Source organism: Hyperoodon ampullatus (assembly GCF_949752795.1).
Source record: "Hyperoodon ampullatus genome assembly, chromosome: 4".
Taxonomy (NCBI): Eukaryota; Metazoa; Chordata; class Mammalia; order Artiodactyla; family Ziphiidae; genus Hyperoodon; species Hyperoodon ampullatus.
In genome coordinates, this window is record NC_136917.1 from 176,091,593 (window position 1) to 176,109,555 (window position 17,963).

The window sequence follows — 17,963 nt, forward strand, 5'->3', positions numbered from 1 at the left end:
GGAATCCGGGATGAACCCAGAGCCCAAGGTGCCACAGGTGCAGGATGGGGGAAGACGTGGACAGCAAAGCCAGCATGTGGAGGGCGGGGTTCCCATGTCACAGGGGGACAGAGTCCACAGAGGCTGGACGCCTGCTGCCCTCACTCCGAGCTTGGGGTGTTTGCAGGCCAGAGCTCAAGGGACGGGTGAGCACAGTGCCTCCCAGGGGGAGGAGGGGCCCCGCCGTCCATGCCTCCATCTGAAGGGGAACCTGTGGGGGAGAAGGGGCCCCCACTATGTACACCTCTGTCTAATGGGGGACAGGGAGACAGGCTAAGGGGCAGTTTGGGCTGAGGCAGTGGGGCACCAGCTGGAAGAGTCCACCTGAGCACCTGGAGGTCCCAGGCCTCACAGAGTCAGGAACTTGGGGACTGACCTCACTGAAGTACAACTTGGGATCGTGGGCTGGCGTCCTCACCAGTGTGCTGAAGTACAGAGAGGCACCCGAATGGAAAGGCATGGAGACCCTCAGAGACCCCCTCGGACCCTCCTCCATGAGCTCACAAGGCCAGTCTGAGCCACACGGATTCTTTACCTCAACCCCACGTAGTGTGGTCAGTGACATTCCTTGTAATCAGACACCACAGATAAGAAACCCACAGCCCCGGGCTTCCCTGGTGGCGCAGTGGTTGGGAGTCCGCCTGCCGATGCAGGGGACGCGGGTTCGTGCCCTGGTCCGGGAAGATCCCACATGCCGCGGAGCGGCTGGGCCTGTGAGCCATGGCCGCTGGGCCTGTGCGTCCGGAGCCTGTGCTCCGCAACTGGAGAGGCCACAGCAGTGAGAGGCCCGGGTACCGCAAAAAAAAAAAAGGAACCCACAGCCCCGAGGCTCCATCCCCAACCAGCACAGGTCCCCCAAAACAGACCCCACGGATACCCAATTTCTGATGCCCCAGACCTATTTATAGATCACTGACACCCACCCAGAATCCCAACATCCTCAAAGCCCCCACCCCAAGCCCTGGTTTGGGGAAGCACACGTAAAGGGTGAGGGGACAGAAAGAGCCTAAAGCAATGCCGTGTGGCAGGCACAGGGCCACCCTGGGACTGGCTGTGCGGGCACCACGTGGGGGGCTGACTGCATCCCTCCTTCCGCTTTCATGTGTGAAAAACCGTAATTAACAGTCGATCAGAGGGCACAGAGGTGCATCATCAGTAAGTGAAAGAAAACCCATTCCCTTCTGAATCAAATTTGGGTTTGTATTTCCAAAGAAGTTTCACGAAATGCAAACCACCTCCTGTCATAGAGGATGGATGAATCTCGGGATTTCCACAAGCAGAGCCAGCGTGCACCCCAGAAGGTGCCGGACCCCTTGGAGCTCCAGGTGAGCAGAGCTGAGACTGATGGGGACAAGGGCACATGTGCTTTATTGTTTATGCTGCATATTCAAATGAATACAATAAACCCCTTTAAAAAGTAAGGCACGTGAGCAGCCTTCTGTGCAAGTTCCGTATTATTTAAAATTCCTATTGGCTAATAAAGTATTTCTACTCTAGAACTGGAGCTATGTAGAAAAGCACATGATGAGTTTTTTGCAAGCAGAGTACCTGTAACATTATTATATCTTACGTCATGGCACAATTAAACAGCCTCAAATCAAATGTGTGTATCTAAGTAATGATATAACTACTGTTACAATCGCAAAACATTAACCAGCTTATCCACATATGTACAGTTGGGTCCCCAAGTAGTAATCATACAAAATCTAAAGGAAGAACAGTATCTAACTCATCTGTGTACCATTTCGTTACAGGTAAGAGATTTGGCGTTTTCAGTCTTTTTTTCCGTAAGTCCCGCTGGTATCTGCAGGAGACCAGTGTCATACGATGCTGAAGACCATGGAAAGATACTGCTCATATGACACCTGAATCCAGCCGTCCTGATCCGTATCGTAGCGTCTGAATATATCTGTCAACCTCTGAGGAAAAAACAACAGGTGTTTAGATCTAATACTTATCAAACAGAAGGAACCAACTGTACTGGTAAAAGGGCATTCAGGAACCCAATTTCAGAAGCATTCACGTCTCTGCCCACAGAGGGGCACAGGCGAGGTGCCCTCGACCACCCTCAAAAGCCAGGCCGGTCCACCCTGGAGATGCAGGACAGCTGTGGGTAGGCGGGTGCGCCGCCAGCCCAGCTCCACTACACACGGCGGCCCTGGGTCCTGGCGGAGCCCTCTGGCCCCAGAAGCTGGCTTCCCAAGTCCCCGGTGGTGAGCCTGGGTCCTCCCTTCCCACTCTAAGGCCGTCCTCCTGGGGGGCCTCCCTGCAGGCTCACCTCTGCTCAGGACAAAAGGAAGCCGGTGCCCACTGGGCTCCTCCTGTAGAGCCTGCCGCCCAACAGGCGAAGCCCAGCACAGGGCCAGAAGGGCAGGATGAGCTCGTGCCAGCCCAGGACCCTGGCTGATGCCCAGCCCCCCTCCCCACTCAGGGCTCGCCCACCTCCTGCCCGACGCCCCCAGCCCTGCTACAGGCACCCCCCCCTCCTCTCTGCTGCCCGCCCTCCTCCTGTCTGACCACACCCCCAGGGCGCCACCTCAGTCTGTTCACAAGCCTGGCCGCCCGAGAGCAGGGACGGTTAGGTAAGTGCCACGTCAAATGACAGATGCTGGGCACCCATGGCAGGCTCTGAAGAATCCTCCTGACAGAAGACAGTGCCCCAGGCTCATCGTGACCTTGGTGGTCGCCTGTCCACCTGCCCAGGGGCCGAGAACAAGGCTGCAGCCTGGCCCGTGAGCCGTGTCCCCTGCACCTCAGTCTCTCCAGTTCCACCCGTCTCCTGTGCTGGGCAGGCTGATGGCCAACAGCATACGGGCTGACACAGGTGACAGTCCACACAGGCGTCAGCCAGGAGCTTCCTGTGTGTGAAACGCTGGCCTGACACAAACCACAGAAACCACCAGCGGCAGTAACCTCCCGCCAGGAGTCCGATGGGTGATTTCCCTTTCTTTACACTTAACTGTCTTTTCCCAAGATTTCCACAAGTTTCCATGTTGCGATTTTCAAAAAGCCTTTTTCTTTTTGGAAAGAGGCAGATGAAAGAAAATGCTTTTGAGGATTCTTTACATGTGGCCTGCAGCTTAGCCTTCCCTTCCTTTTCGATTCCCCACCTCTGTCCAGCGTTTAGGCTCCTTCTCCAAGGCTGGGAGCGAGCAGGGCCAGCAGCAGGCTTCCAGCATGGCCCAGAGGCCATGGCCAGCTGCGGGCAGCCTGCCGGCCGGCCTGTGCTCAGCTCACAGGCGAGCAGAGGCGCCGCGTGAGCTTCTCAGGGGACTCCGATCCTGCTGCTCTGGGGGCTGAAAGCTGACATGCGATGACCCTTGCTTACGCAGAGATGAGAGAAGCAGGTGGGCACTTATGGGACGTGACCTCAGAGGAGAATCCTAAGCCCACAGCAACGCAGACGCAGAGCCTAGTGAGAGACTTTCACGCTACACCTGTTCCCAACGTGTGCCGACGACACTGCAAACACGTGCTCCTGCCCCACCAGACCCTGAGAGGGAGCGACAGGGCGAGGCTCCCCGCTCCTCAGAGACGTGAGGCTTCAATGCTAACAGACCTGGCTCTCCAAGTCACTGAGGGGCAGGGACGGATGGGCCCAGATTCCCCGGGAAAGAAATCAGGAGAGCAGACCAGGCAGAGCAACCTCACTTACTGAACTTTCACTTTAACGGGGAAAAAACCTGAGAATGCTTTCCCAAATTCCAAATTATACTGATAACCTCATGCCTAGCACACCCCTCTGTGGATTCTAAAACCAACAAGATGTAACCTCGATTTGAATGCGAACTGCAAGGGTATCTTTCAGGGATAGGTTCTACTGAAATACTTACGGAAAACACATTCGCTTCCCATCAATGGAATTGTGACAGAATTAAGAGGGAGGGTGTCACACAGTCTTATGTGGACTTGGCCATGAGTTGACAACTGCTGAATCTAAATAATGGGCACATGGGTTCATTATACTGTTGTCTCTGCTATTTTTTTTTTTTTTGAGATTCGTCAAAAAAAAAAGTTTTGGGGGCTTCCCTGGTGGCGCAGTGGTTGAGAATCTGCCTGCCAATGCAGGGGACACGGGTTCGAGCCCTGGTCTGGGAAGATCCCACATGCCGCAGAGCAACTAGGCCCGTGAGCCACAACTACTGAGCCTGTGCGTCTGGAGCCTGTGCTCCGCAACAAGAGAGGCCGCGACAGTGAAAGGCCCGCGCACCGCGATGAAGAGTGGCCCCTGCTCACCACAACTAGAGAAAGCCCTCGCAGAGAAACGAAGACCCAACACAGCCAAAAATAAATAAATAAATTTATAAAAAAAAAAAAAGTTTTGAAAGACATGAGGGTTTATACCAATTCACTGCATTTCTAAAGCTTAAATCTATGGAACTTGGCTCCCTACCTAGAAACAGCAGCAGGGCCTGTGTGGGAACAGCCAGGGTGGGTTCGAGTGCTCCCGCCCTCCGTCCTAGGAGGGCTCCTCTGGGCGCTGTCCAGGCCCGCTCTTAGTTCTCTCCTGGGTAAGGCAGTGAGGTGGCAGGAGGAACCGCAGAAGCACTGCAGGGAACCGTGAGGCGGCGGCCACTGTGATCGCCAGCCCGGCCAGACACTGTTTCCAACACCCAAACAGGGCCCCCTGTGCTCAGGGCACAGCTCCTAGCTTAGGAGCCAGCAGCGCACACGGAAGCAGCTTACCCAACTCTCATAATAAGATACACCAAGATACCAGGGTATGCACGGGAAGAGCCCACCGGATCCCCTCCAAAAGGACAGCTCCCGGCGCTTCCAGGGCAGGAGGGGCCCTGCTGTCTGCACCTCTGTCTAACAGAACAACCAGCTACTCCTCCTAACAGCACGCTAACTTTTCTAAGTTCCGGAACCAGTTCCTGTGTCTGACTCCTGCTCGCCGGCTTCGTCGGCCCATCCCTTCCCGCAGTCGGTGCCTGCGGGCCCCGTGCAGCCGGTACCTGCAAGACAATGCAGCCCTGGATGAAGTCGTCAAAGGCGATCTGCCCCCGTCCTTGTCTGTCGAACTTCCGAATGAGGGTGTCGTGAAACTGGTCAGAGAGCCGGTAGCCTGGAGGAGGAGAGGAGAGTCAGCACCCACGCTCCCCACCCAGACCCCAGCCTCTCCCTCCCGAGAGATCACGGCATGGGCCCCAGGGGACGTGGGCCCCAGGGATCCCCGGCTGCAAGCGCACTGCAACACACTGAGAGCCTGGCGGCCACCGTGCAGTGCCGGCCCCACCCCGAGGAGGGACGAGACCAGCAGCCCCTTCCTGGAGGGTCCGAGTGACCCAGTCACCAGTTCACACGAACCCCAGTGCCGCGCCCCCGCCCCGAGGGGTCTCCTGGACCGCTGTGGAGTTCGCCTCCTTAACAGCCCTTCATTGTTGAATTTTACTATGGTATTAACTTCATGGTGGACCTGTGAATAACTGGGCTGCCCTGGGTTACTCATTGCTGGAGGAGGCTTCGCAAGCTAAGACCTCGGGCGGAGGTCGACTGACCCGCCTCAATCAGCTCCCTGACGTCAGGACACGAGGTCAGGACGGGAGGCCGTGAGGAGTAAGGCGGCCTCTCACAGACTGAAGCCCTCCAAGCGCCACCCAGGTGACCCCACCTTCAGCTTGCGGGGCGTCCTGGAAGGCCTCCAGCAGGGACGCCCCGGGGCGGCTCTAAGCCCTTCCCCTTCCGTCCCTCCTAACCTCACCACCTGTGTGACCGTGGTTTCCTTACTTATTCAGGAGACAAGATCCAGGTGCCAACATATTTTTACTGGTTTTCAGTCTCGCTGGAATCTTTGCAAGGATATGTACACCTACTGTCTGAGTGAACGCCACAGTTAATTACCTGTACAAGCACTTCATCACTCTACTGAAAAAGAGTCACACATGCAAACACATGACAGTACTTTCCAGAGTGGTCAGCGCGCTCTATGCATCCTGTGACTTACATCCAGGGCCGCTTGCCCTGCAGCTGAGTAGAAGACAGGACCCCGACTTAGAAAAGAGCGACAGGCGGGTGCTAGATGGGCGCCCCCTCACGCCCGGTACCGGTGCCTGTGGCCCAGAGGGACAGAGGTCCGGCTGGTGAGGGTGAGCTTGGGACACGGTGACAGGGCAGTGCCCGCCCAAGCCATCGCTGTGCAATGGTTTCCTGCCCAGGATGGGAAAGGACACAAGAGATGGTGACAAAGACAAAGCAGCAGGGAGAGCAGAGCTCCGGAAGCAGCCAGGGCTCTGCTGGCCGCCGGGACTCCTGGGCCTCTGGGCCCAAGACGTGAACCCCCCTCAGCAGACCATTTTAGGGTCAGTGAGGTAGCCCCTCACTGTGTGTCCCCCGGCCCCGCTGCTGCACTTCCAGGGCACAGATGCCCGGTGGAGGGAACAAGCCCTTCTTTCCTGGGAACCAGTAACCTCCACTGGGCATCCAGCGCCTGCTCTCAGCCCCGGGAGAAAAGCCGGACGCCAGTCAGTAACCATGGCAAAGGACAGATCCGGATCAGGGCACCACCCGTGTCTACACGGGGCCAATGGCACCAAGAAAGGGGCGGAGGCTGCTGCAGACCTGCTGGGGCCTAACTCAGCCGACCCGGCTGTAAACACACTGCTAACGCGGTCAGGGGAGCCAAAGGCTCGGGCTCCAGGGATGAAATGACAGGGTGCCGTCTTGGACTCCTCAGTGTGAAAAGGGGGGCGGAGCAAATGCAGCAGGAAGATGGAAAGTGGTTGAAAGCGAGCAAGGAGGAAGTGAAGGTTCACTACACTCTCGTGAAATTCCTTATAAAAACCACACTGGCCTTGAGCTGCCAGGGGCTGCGTGCGGGACGGGGTCGTTTGCTGGGAATGGGGCTGTCAGAGCCCCCCCCCAGCAGAGTATGAGGCCCAGGCCTTATGCACCTTCTTATTTCCAGGTCTCTGCACCTGGCATGTAGCACATACTAGGAATAAGAGCCTAAGAAATGAACGGGTGGACCATCAAATCCAGCGGGTGCGCTGGTCAGTCACACAGCCCCGCCAGGGCAGGCCTGAGACCCTGTGTGGCACCAACAGAGGTCAGAGGACACCTTAGGGCTTGACCTCCCCCTGCACCCCCGACTCCCTCACGCATCTGCTGAGCTACAACACAGCCCCCAGCTTGGCTGACAGATGCTTGTTCTTAGGAGTGAAATCAAAACAGGAAATTTCACTCATGGGTCACATTTCCTAACCGTTACTAACATGTAACCTGTGAAAGGATGGCAATGCTCCTTGTGTGGAAGAGGAGGCTCCAGAGAAGGCCCTAGGAAATGGTGGACCAATCATAGGCAGAAACTTTTGGGAATAACTGAAAAAATGCTGCAACCGGATATTTACTTTTTCCAGGAAAAGCTGGAAGTCAGGAAGGATCTCGGCTGTGCCCAGCTCGACGCGGCCTGTGGGCTCGTGACCTTGAGGGACCACCGCTGACCTACCACGACCACAAACGTCCCAGGTCTGACCAGGGCTTGTCGACCTCAGAGTCTCCAACGTGAGCTCCCAGGACGTGATGGTCCCTGGCACTAAGTCAAAAGAGGGCTCCGGGGCCTGACAACGTTAGAAACGCTGTGCTCGGTGACACTTGAGGTGTGTCAAAGACACCTGAGGTGTGACACCTGAGGTGTGTGGAAGTTAACTCACAGGGTCCAGGTTCCAGCCGGCCAGGCCTCCAGCTCCCTCCTGCCCGGACTGCTCTGCGGGGGCCACCTCCCTCCCAGGCCCCCACCTAAGGCACAGCAAGGTCAGCTGCATTCCAAGTTTCAATTCAGAGAACCTGAGGTCAATGTCCTGCCCAAAGCCTGACCCACGCGTGGCAGGCTCACAACACAAACTTCCTGTGGGGTCCCAGAGCCTCTAAAGCAAGAAGGAGACACCGGAGAGGAAAGCCATAAAGGACACGCCCAGAGAAAGAGAGGGGGAGGGGAGAAGCACATTAATAACCACAAGGGGCCTCCCTGGTGGCGCAGTGGTTGAGAGTCCGCCTGCCGATGCAGGGGATACGGGTTCGTGCCCCGGTCTGGGAGGATCCCATGTGCCGCGGAGCGGCTGGGCCCGTGAGCCATGGCCGCTGGGCCTGCGCGTCCGGAGCCTGTGCTCCACAACGGGAGAGGCCACAACAGTGAGAGGCCCGCATACCGCAAAAAAAAAAAAAAAAATAACCACAAGAACCAGAATGTACTTTATACTATTAAACCCTGAACTAGTCGGAATAAAGTGCATTGTAACCTGAGAGAAGGGCCCTGCGAACAGAGGGCCCAGCGAATGTCAAACAAACCAGAACCTTGGTGTAACGACTACAGTCCTCCCTCCATAAATAACAAATCCCAAGTTCCCCTCAGGCCCACGTGGGCGCTGGACCAGAAGGCCCGCTGGCACGCTCTGGAAGGCACCACGTGAACACTGCTCACAGCACGGCACACACTCAGGCTGGCACACGTGTGGCACACGTGCTGACATGCACTTGAGAATGGGAGCTTCCACACTCAGGCCTACGCTCCGCGCAACTCACGGGTTCGTCCCCTGTGGGCATTTAACTTTCTTTCTGTGTATTTTCACGTCAGGAAATATAAATAGCCCTACACTGTTTTATTTTGACTTGTTCACTTTAAATTGTTTCAAAAGCCACATTCTCAATGTGCCTGTGACATCACTCCACTTCACAAAAGACAAACTACTGCATAGCCCTTATCTCATTTTGGATGAAAAACCGTATAGAAGCCTCCAAGTCAAATATAAGCCTTCACGATATAAGCAACATGAAAATATAAAACCGTGTGATGTAAACAAAAATTTCACACAGACTGCTTTAAAAATCATTAAGTTAAACAAGGTAACAAGATAGACTTTATGGCCCTGGCTCCAAAATGAAACAGCTACGCAGTTAAGACAAGTGTTTTACCAAAACCTGAGAGGGCTTGCTTGAGCTCGTTCTTGTCGATCATGCCCGAGTTGTCCCTGTCGTAGGTGCGGAAGACGTTCTGCCAGTCCGTGATGTACTTCCAGACGCCAGTGAACTCGCTGAAGTTCACGCCGGCCTTGTTCTCTCTGTCAAACATGGCTGAGACGGAAGGGCATGAATCAGCAAGAACCTAGAGCAGAGGCGCGCCCACACCCCCGGCGGGCCTGGCTCCCCCGGGACCCAGCCTGGTGTTCGGCCAGCAGGTCCCCAGGTGCTGGCGGTGACCCTGCCACAGCCCTAAATCGTGCTAGGTGGGCATGAGGCGTGCAAGCCAAACACCCTGGTGGAGCCACAATAAAAACGCTTTACACTGAAGGAGGTTCCTCAAAAGCATGACGGCGGCAGGGCGCACCCATGTTCAGGAAGGAACCGGAGCCGCAGTGCAGAGCCGTCGAGGGGCCCACCCCAACCCTCCCAGCTCCGGGTCCCATTCCTGGAGCTGCCCCCTGTCCCCCAGCGGACCCGAGTCCCAAGTGGGGGCTCAGAAGAGTCCTCGGGTGAGGAAGGCCTCTACTCTGACGAGAACAAGACTGTTGGCTTTAGATGTCTTGTTTAGTAAGGTCTGCCTTTCACTGAGAAAAAAAATCAGCCTAATTCCAGGTCCAAACAAGAAAGAACTTATAACTACATTTACATACAACTGCAGGCACAATGGATAAAAACTGAGTCTGAAACACTGCTACAGAGAAAGTAATACACCGTTTGGTCTCTTTTCAGGTCATCTGAGTGTTCTTGGTTTGGCCACAAGCACATTCCACTGCAGAGACATTTCACATGAGAACTCGCACACCTCCTCTAGTCAACAGGCATGCAAGACGTGACTGCGTGTGAAACGTTAAGTGTGAGACCATTAGACTGAGAAAGAAAGGGCGGGTTGGCCAGTCAAGTCAAAGTAAAGACTCCGGAAAGGGCCAGGGCGGGTGGCAGCTCCAGAAGAGAAATCAGCTCAGAAGCACAGGCAGGATGCGTTGCCCCTACTTACATATGATTGACCGGACAGTCACTGGATTAAACGGAGTCCAGGTGCCTGAAACAAATAGCAGAAATTAAGAAAGAAGAAACTCTGGATCCCCAGTTGTAACCCCAGAAGCCAGAGAAAATAAGTAATTAGCTTTCAACATCAAGACCCTAGAGCCACGGTTCTCCACAGGGGACACCGCCCCCAGGACGATGGGTCAGTCAGGTCCCATCCACACTGCCCGGGGAATCGCTCAGGTCCAGCCAGACATTCAAAGCTGCTCAGGAAGACCTGCACCTGGAAGCTCACCCTTGTTCACTTTATAACCAAGAGATGCTATTTTAATACTCACTGAACTTCCCGGGGCCACAGCACCAGGTAAGCTGAGAAGATGGCACTCAGCTGTGCTAAGAACATCACCAGCTACCACTTCAGAAAATCCCACCCCAAGGGCACCACCGCTCCCAGGACCGGGGCAGCCGCACAGGTCGTGTAGCGACCCTGCTGGAAAGCACACCATGAGACCACGCTTTACATTTTTCTCCTAAAGTGACAGTCTGGGCAGCATACTATTTTCTCTGAAATTGTGAAAAGGCAGGACACACTGTTCCACAGTTCACTTCAGAGCAGTAATGGGGATGTTACCGAATACCTATTATAAAGGAGCCTGTTGGCACTGATGGATTTGGCGATTGAGAACCATGTATCCACTGTGATGACAGAATGCTCACCAGGTTCCTTTACGCCCAAGGATCTGTTTTCAGGGTGGTTTGCACCTTTACCAATTTTTATACTCACCAGAAACAACGTAAAAACATTTTTATGGGGCGGGAGAGCAGCGTCTCTCCCCATCCCCCCATTTTTCCCTCTCTACGGACGGTTTCAGCTCTGGGTGGCAGAGTCCCATCCCCTGGCCACACACGAGGCAGCACCCTTCCTGCCTGGCCACGACCACTGGGCTCCGAGCACGTCCCCGACCTGGCCCACACGCGCTTCTCCCGACGCCCAGCACGGCCCCCCAGACACACGCACACCTTCACCTCAGCCCCTGCCTCTCCTTACGCCTCTGTTTATACGAGGCTTTCTCAGAGGATCCCTCCTGAGCGCCCCGCACCCAGGCCCCTCGGTCACTGCATCTGCTCCCCCGGCGCCCTGAGCCTGGCCCGCAGCGGGGACCCCTGGGCACTGGGTGCGCATCTCTGCAGACTTTACAGGCGTTTGGGGGAGGGCAGGCAGGAGGATGTATATAAAGGTGTCAGAAAAGGTCAGCATCGTTGAAAACCAGTGTACAAAGAAACTGTGCTACAGAGAAGCCAAGAGAGAGAGGAGGACTCCATGCACAGAAGGGTGTTGCTTCTTCACCATTCCTGACTTTCTAGCTGCTCACACCCTGGCTGGTGTTTCCACAGGAGATAACCCACCAGGACCAGGAGCCCGAGAAACCAAACGCAGCCGCTGGACTCCTTCCCACCTTCCCTCCACCTCTGACGCAGGTTGTGACCTGAGAGTCCTCAACAATCGCCCCGCTGAACGGCCTGCGCCCACTGCCCATCCCGGCTGTGAGCGGGGCTGCGTCCCTGGCCACGCTGGCAACTGACTCGGCCGAACGCGTTTTCAACAGAAGTGACACAAGTAGAACAGTCAAATGATGATGCAAACACAGGCACTTTTCGCGGTGAGGGCCAGGCAGAGGGAGGTGTGGACCAGAGGAACTGGCAGCCGAGCTGGAGGGCCCTGAGGCTCAGCAGAGCGGCAGGTCGCCCTGGGCTGAGTCAGGGGTGGAGAGGAGACCCGCAGGCTGTCCAGCTTGGGAGGCGGAGACAGGCTCCTGGTGCCTCCCCCGGCCCATCCTTGTTACCCAAACGGGGCCTGACTCTCCACGGAAACCGAGGGGTAATCACAACAGCCAACAGTTAATTGACTGTTTAGCTCATGCCGAGCCCTGTCGCCTGGTTCTCAGACTAAACATCAAAGCTTCACAGCCCCTAGCGAGGGCAACATTTAGTATTCCAGTTATACTAAGTGTTAAACCCACTGGCGCGTCAGCCTGAAAATCTGCAGTTTTCTGTAAGAAAATGCACTGCAATGTGGAGAAGCATGTCTAACAGAGCCTACTGGAAACACAGGATACACTGAGCGCCAGTGACCCTCACCCGGATTTTCTGGGCCAGCCCCAATTTCAAACATTCCCAGTAACCAACATGTCTAGGAATGTCACGACCACCAGCTTGCAAAAGATTTCCTGTCAGGCTTTTACTTAGAAATACAATATATGGTCCCTGTTCCTGTAAGTCTTGCCTCAATTTCTTCAGAAAAGACCAAAGAAAACAGAAACATACACAGTACTTTCCATGTAAACTGAGTACACATAACTTTTTTCACCCATAATTTGGGTACGAGTGGGTCGCAGCTCCATTGAGGGGGTGGGTCAACACCAGGACACTTAGCATTTTCCCCTGTAACTCTCAAGCACACAGATGATTTAAAGAATTTATATCTGATCCCTTCTCAAATGAGAAAAAAACCCAGCTCTGCTCTGATAGTATATTCTGTCTTTTTGCTCTCCAGAGAGTTTTCTTTCTTGAAATTGCATCCTGTTACCACAAACTTGGACTTCAGTGAGAAATAACGGGCTGAGTCGTCACGGCACCCAGCAAATGCACTGAGATACCTTCTTACCTGGAATCTTCGGGGAAAAAAACAGACTTTTTTTTACAGCACCACTGGCGATCTCCTTCCACTTTACTGCATCAGATCTGGGACTCCCAGCCCTTCTGGGCATTTCTTCCCGCAGGCGAAGCCAAGTAGGAAGGGGTGAGAGTGGTTCTACAGGCTCGCACAGAATCGGCCAGGACACTGGTGCCTCTTCAGGGTCACGAACTCTGTATCCCACCAGTCGCCTTCAACTACGGCCTCAAAGAGCCACGACTGGAAATACGGTCTTTCTAAAGGCAATCTGAACACCAGCAATAGCCATAACACCTACAGCCTTTGATCTGATAAATGCCACTTCTAGAAACGTGTTCTATGAAATCACTACAGTACTTACATTGAAGAAAATCAGAAACAACCTAAGTGTCTCACAGTGAAACTCTGTACACTCAGTTCTGATAGATGAGTGATGTCTCCGGTTCTGTACCAGGCGATGTGGGACCTGGTGGACATGGGCTGGGCCCGAGGGGGAGGGGCTAAGCCTCCAGTTGTCCCAGAGTGTGATCTGCCCAAGGCCGAGGCCTTGGAATAAAGCCAACCCTGTCTTCCTCTGCTTCCACCTGAAACTCTGCTGCACAAGTTTCTGGGAGGAGCAGATACAACAGGCTGTGTTGGGGGCCTCCAAGACCACCCCCAGGCTTGATGACTCGCTAAGACTCACAAAACTCTGTCAGTTTATTACAGCAAGAGACACAGAGTAAAATCAGCAGAGGGAAAAGGCATGGGGAAACATCTGGGGGGACCAGGCACCCGCTTCCCGGGGAGTTGCACAGGGTGCCCCTAATCCTCCACCGGAAGCCGAGACCACACTCGCATGTGTTGTCAACCAGGGAAGCTCCAGGCACCGGGGGAGCACGTGCCTGCCGCAGCCGCAGTGTGGGCGTGAGCCGCCCAGGCAAAGGGGCAGGAAGTTCCAGGAGGCGGCCGGCAGCCACACAGGCAGGCCCTCCTTGGGGACGTGCAGGCTCTGAGCACAGCAGGTGCCGGGTGAAGAAGGTAAACCCCAGACCCTCCGCTGCCTCATAAGCCGGGCCTCTGACAGAGTGGCAGTGAGGTGACCTGGTGGTCGGTCGCCAGGGAACTGTCGGCCTACGTGGTCTGGTCTCTCTCACTACTAGTCAATATGGGATCTCCAGAAGAGCTGAAATCTGTTTTGCTAAAAATACCTCTAAAAGAATATATGACTTATTATTATTTAAAGTCCAGCTGAAAAATGCCTCCTCAAAACACATCAATATGTTATGTCAACGTAAACCTACAGAAGCACAAAAAAAGAGGCTTGAGCAAAATTAATTTCCTCTAATTCCAAGGAACAATGCGAAAGTAAATATTAAAAAAAAAAAGTACCTAACTGAAGACAGTTTGTGACATGTTATTTCAAACAGAAGGCAAGACAGTCCTGTCTCTATTCACACCTCTTAACTGAGCAGTCATTCTCAGACGCGCTCCCGGGGAAACAAGTTGCATAAAGGACTCAGTGTACAGGGCCCACGAGTACTCCTTCAGGGCGGTTTCAGCTGGATTTTAACAGAGCGCATCAGAGGCACAGATCTCACCACAGAGACAAACCGTGCTACTTTGAACCTCTAGTTTTCCCACCAGTAATAAGCTAATTAAACTGATTTCCTGAAATAGCTTAATATTCTAGTCCTAATATGAAAAAAGAAGCCCAATCCTGGGGGAGAAATCAAAAGTCAAAATAACTCCAATCATATCAGCTATGGGAATTCGAGGACAGTGAAGAGAACTGACTTGTGCCCATCCTTGGTGACAGAGGTGACACAGTACAACTGCAAACAAGAGGCCAGCTCGACCAGCTTCCTCCAAAAGCTGATGCCCGGTAGCCAGAGACTGCTGCCAAACGACTCCAGAGGAGCCAGGAGAAGGCAGAGTGCAGCATCCAAGAAAGGAAGGTGCCGCGGTGCCTCGAGGAAAGGCAGGTATCCTGGGTGGGAGGAGCAGCGCCCGGCAAGCGGTGGGCGCCACGGGGCACCTACGCCTCCGGGGGCGCCCACGGGAGGACACAGGTGGGGCCGCACAGGGTGGGGTGAGCGCCTAGCTGTGCAGGCACACACCCGGATTCTGGTCCTGCTCTCAGCCTGAGAGCTCACCGCGCACTCTGAGGCTGTGGAAGGACGAGAGATCTGTACCCATTCATAACCTGCCTTCCTGCAGAAAGGGCCTAAGGGAATGTACAAGATATTCACGGCACAGCAAAAGAAAGCAAACTCTGGTCATGTTGGATGGGAGGAGAAAAGCATACGAAAGTTAGGGGTCTCAGACTACCAGTAAAATTCACCTCTTTAAAATTCTAAGCTCATGGGACTGGAGAGCCAGAAATTTAATTTAAAATTTTTAGCAGCTAATTTGAAGAGAAAATGTGACTGGTTACAAGATTCAGGTTAAGACAAACAAAACAAAACAGAACAGCCATCACAGTTGCTCCACACAAGAAGCACCACAGCCCTGGGGAGGAGTGAGGCAGCCACGTGGCGGGAAGCGGGGGCTGCCACGCCCGTCCCGCTCAGGGCTAGGCTACCACCCGCTTCATGGGGCAAGTCCTTACGTCGCCCCAACAGAAGCTGAGGGAATCCCTCAGGGCAAATCAAGAGAAGTGACTCTACAGGGCCGCTGTGAGACGGTCCTGATACACACTTTTCAGTGTGCTTAAACCAGGTATCGATTTCAAAGCATCTTCGGAATGGTGGGCTGCACAGCCTGTGGGCAATTCTGTCAAAATTCTCTCTCCAGCAGGCTCCTGATTCAAGATTATGTTCTGACAGGGCAAAGAACCATCTGCTTTAACAACCAGCTGAACTGGAAGCAGTACTGACTCCCTCTAGGGAAAATATTACCTGTGTTAACCTGTAAACACCAATCCACCAGCAGTAAAAACAAGGGAACATCGTAGTGTGCGCCACGCGCAGGGCTGTGAGGCCACGTCCGCCTGCTACACCGCCAGCTGCCCCCACTAGGCAAGGTGAGCCTTTCAACATCTTCGTTACCTCTTTTTTTTTTTTTTTTTTTTTTTTGCAGTACGCGGGCCTCTCACCGTTGTGGCCTCTCGCGTTGCGGAGCACAGGCTCCGGACGCGCAGGCTCACGGGCCCAGCCACTCCGCCGCATGTGGGATCCTCCCGGACCGGGGCACGAACCCGTGTCCCCTGCATCGGCAGGCGGACTCTCAACCACTGCGCCACCAGGGAAGCCCTTCGTTACCTCTTAAAGTCAACCCCCTTCGGGCTTAAATGGCACACCTCTGGACGGCACCAGAAAAGACAATGGCAAGTGAGGGGTTGAAAAGAGGGCCGCACAGCCAGGTATTTATGGAATGAAGGTCTCCAGTAGTACCTCCACGGATCAATCATGCTGAAGCCAGCAACAAGGCGACTCCACGGTGAGCTCCCAGCACCAGCTCCAAGAGCTATAACCCCCTCTCACCCATGTCTGAATGACTAGCATCCCCCACTGAGAAGCCCACCTCCCCGCGATCCAGCTGTCAGAGCCTCCAGTATCCTCAGTCGCTTCCCCATCGGTGTCTCTGGGGCCTCGATGCCCCTCTCCAGAGGAGTCACAAGACGCAGTCACCTGCGAAATTCAACAGCCCTCGACAAACCTGAAGGATGTCTGCCGTACAAAGCCAGGCTCCCTGCGCTCCTGAAGCCGACACCCCAGGCTCCATTTCTCAGGCTTTCCCCGTGTCCTCCATGCAGCTGCCCCACCAGCTCGGCAAGGACTCAGAGCGGCACCGACACAACAACCAGGAAACCACCCGACAAAACAAGCCAGAAGCTCCTCCACCATGGGCCAGAGATGATAACTAAGGCTTAATGATTTGGAAAATAATTTAAGAAGAGAATTATTTACTACGGGTGGTCAGACTTGCAGTTGACAAGTCCAGATGGCAAGGTGCCACTCACCGTTGGACAGCGCCTGTTGGAGCTCGTTGTCAGATATCACACCGCTCCTGTCTTTGTCAACCCTACAAAATTAAGATCAGTTAAGTTAGCGATTCAAAGTGCAGGAAAAGCAAAAGAGGGCAAAAGCAAAGGTTTGACTCTGCAGTCAACCCTAAGTTAACTCTGGCTCTTCCTTCCCTGGGCCCTTCCCTTTGGCTGCTCGTCCTCTCAGTCCCATGACCCGCTGGGGAACAAGGAAGCCTGCCTCCTTCGCTGTCCAGGCACGCTTCCTGCCGAAACCCAAGCTGCTTCTCCACTTTCTCAGGTCTCCCTCCCTCGGCCTGGATGAATTCCACCTGCACCAGGTTTTCTCCTTTTCACAAGCAGGAAAAGATTCTTTCAGATAACTAAGTCGTTCCCTGATCATGAGTCACTCCACTTTGGGTCATTCGTTCGCTGGAAGGCCGACCAGGGACGGAGGGCACTGCGGTGATGGTCACGGCCCAACAGCCGCGGCCCGGCTTCTTTCCTGGTTGCTGGCATTTCAGCAGCCGGGGAAGAGTCTGCGTTTCTGCTCCCCTAAACAAGCATCCCTGGGAGACCCTCCGCCCCGGAGCAACTTCGGGCACCGGCTGTGAGGGGAGAGGGATGGAAGCCAAGCCCCAGGGCGAGCGGGCTGCGACCCCTGGCTGGCGGCTCTGCACCTTGGGAGGGGCCTGGGGACGGCGGGAGACAAGGCGGGGGGCGGAGAGAAGGCCAAGGGTGGGGGGGGACGGAGCAGGGGCCGGCGTGGGAGAGGCCGAGGGGGACTAGGAAGGGGGCCGGACAGGGCGCCAAGGATGGAGGGTGGGAGGACGGAGCAAGGGACAGGGGCCTGGGGGCACCAGGAAGGAGGCCGGACTGGAGGCCGGAGTCACGGGGAGGGGGAAGGCCCGGGGCTGAGACCAAGAAGAACGCAGTGGAGGCCCGCAAGCGCCTGCGCGGCCGGCCGCACCTCTGGAAGACGTTCCACAGGAAGCTCTGGTCCGGTAGCGCGGCGCCCGCGGAAGGGCCAGCCCCGGGGCCCGGGCGGTACGGGTAGGCGGCCATGGGCCGAGGCGCGACGGAGCTGACGGGCTCCTCGGACACAGATGGCTCCGGGCGGCTCCACTTCCGCCTACGCCTAGACCGGGGCGGGGCCCGAAGCTCACGCCACTTCCGGGGCGGTCACGGGAACGAGCGCAGCCAATCCAGTCGCGGCTCTGTTGCCGGGCGACGCCCTGCGTCCGGCCAGCGTGTCTGGGTCCCGTGGACACCGCGCAGCAGGTGGCCTAGGCCAGGCTACCGTTAGGGTCGCGGACGCGCGTTGGGAGCCGCTTCCCGCAGCGCAGAGTGGACATGAAGGGC

The 17,963-nt window shown here is 55.3% G+C and overlaps 1 protein-coding gene across 4 annotated transcripts; it reads right to left on the reverse strand.

Annotated features, from left to right (window-relative positions):
• Window positions 1-1,388: 1,388 nt before the first annotated feature.
• On the reverse strand, window positions 1,389-17,701 carry PDCD6 (programmed cell death 6). 4 transcript variants are annotated; one of them, XM_079701803.1, is made up of 7 exons: window positions 17,572-17,701; window positions 16,599-16,660; window positions 9,992-10,036; window positions 8,956-9,108; window positions 4,998-5,107; window positions 4,433-4,587; window positions 1,389-1,958 (listed from the first exon to the last, which is right to left on the reverse strand). In XM_079701803.1, the coding sequence occupies exons 1-7, from the start codon at window positions 17,664-17,666 to the stop codon at window positions 1,952-1,954; spliced, it is 627 nt and encodes a 208-aa protein (XP_079557929.1). In that variant the 5' UTR covers window positions 17,667-17,701; the 3' UTR covers window positions 1,389-1,951. The 4 variants fall into 4 exon arrangements, with proteins under 4 accessions (XP_079557929.1, XP_079557928.1, XP_079557931.1 ...); XM_079701802.1 differs by having other exon boundaries at window positions 8,950-9,108; XM_079701805.1 differs by lacking the exon at window positions 4,433-4,587.
• Between the last annotated feature and the right edge of the window lie 262 nt (window positions 17,702-17,963).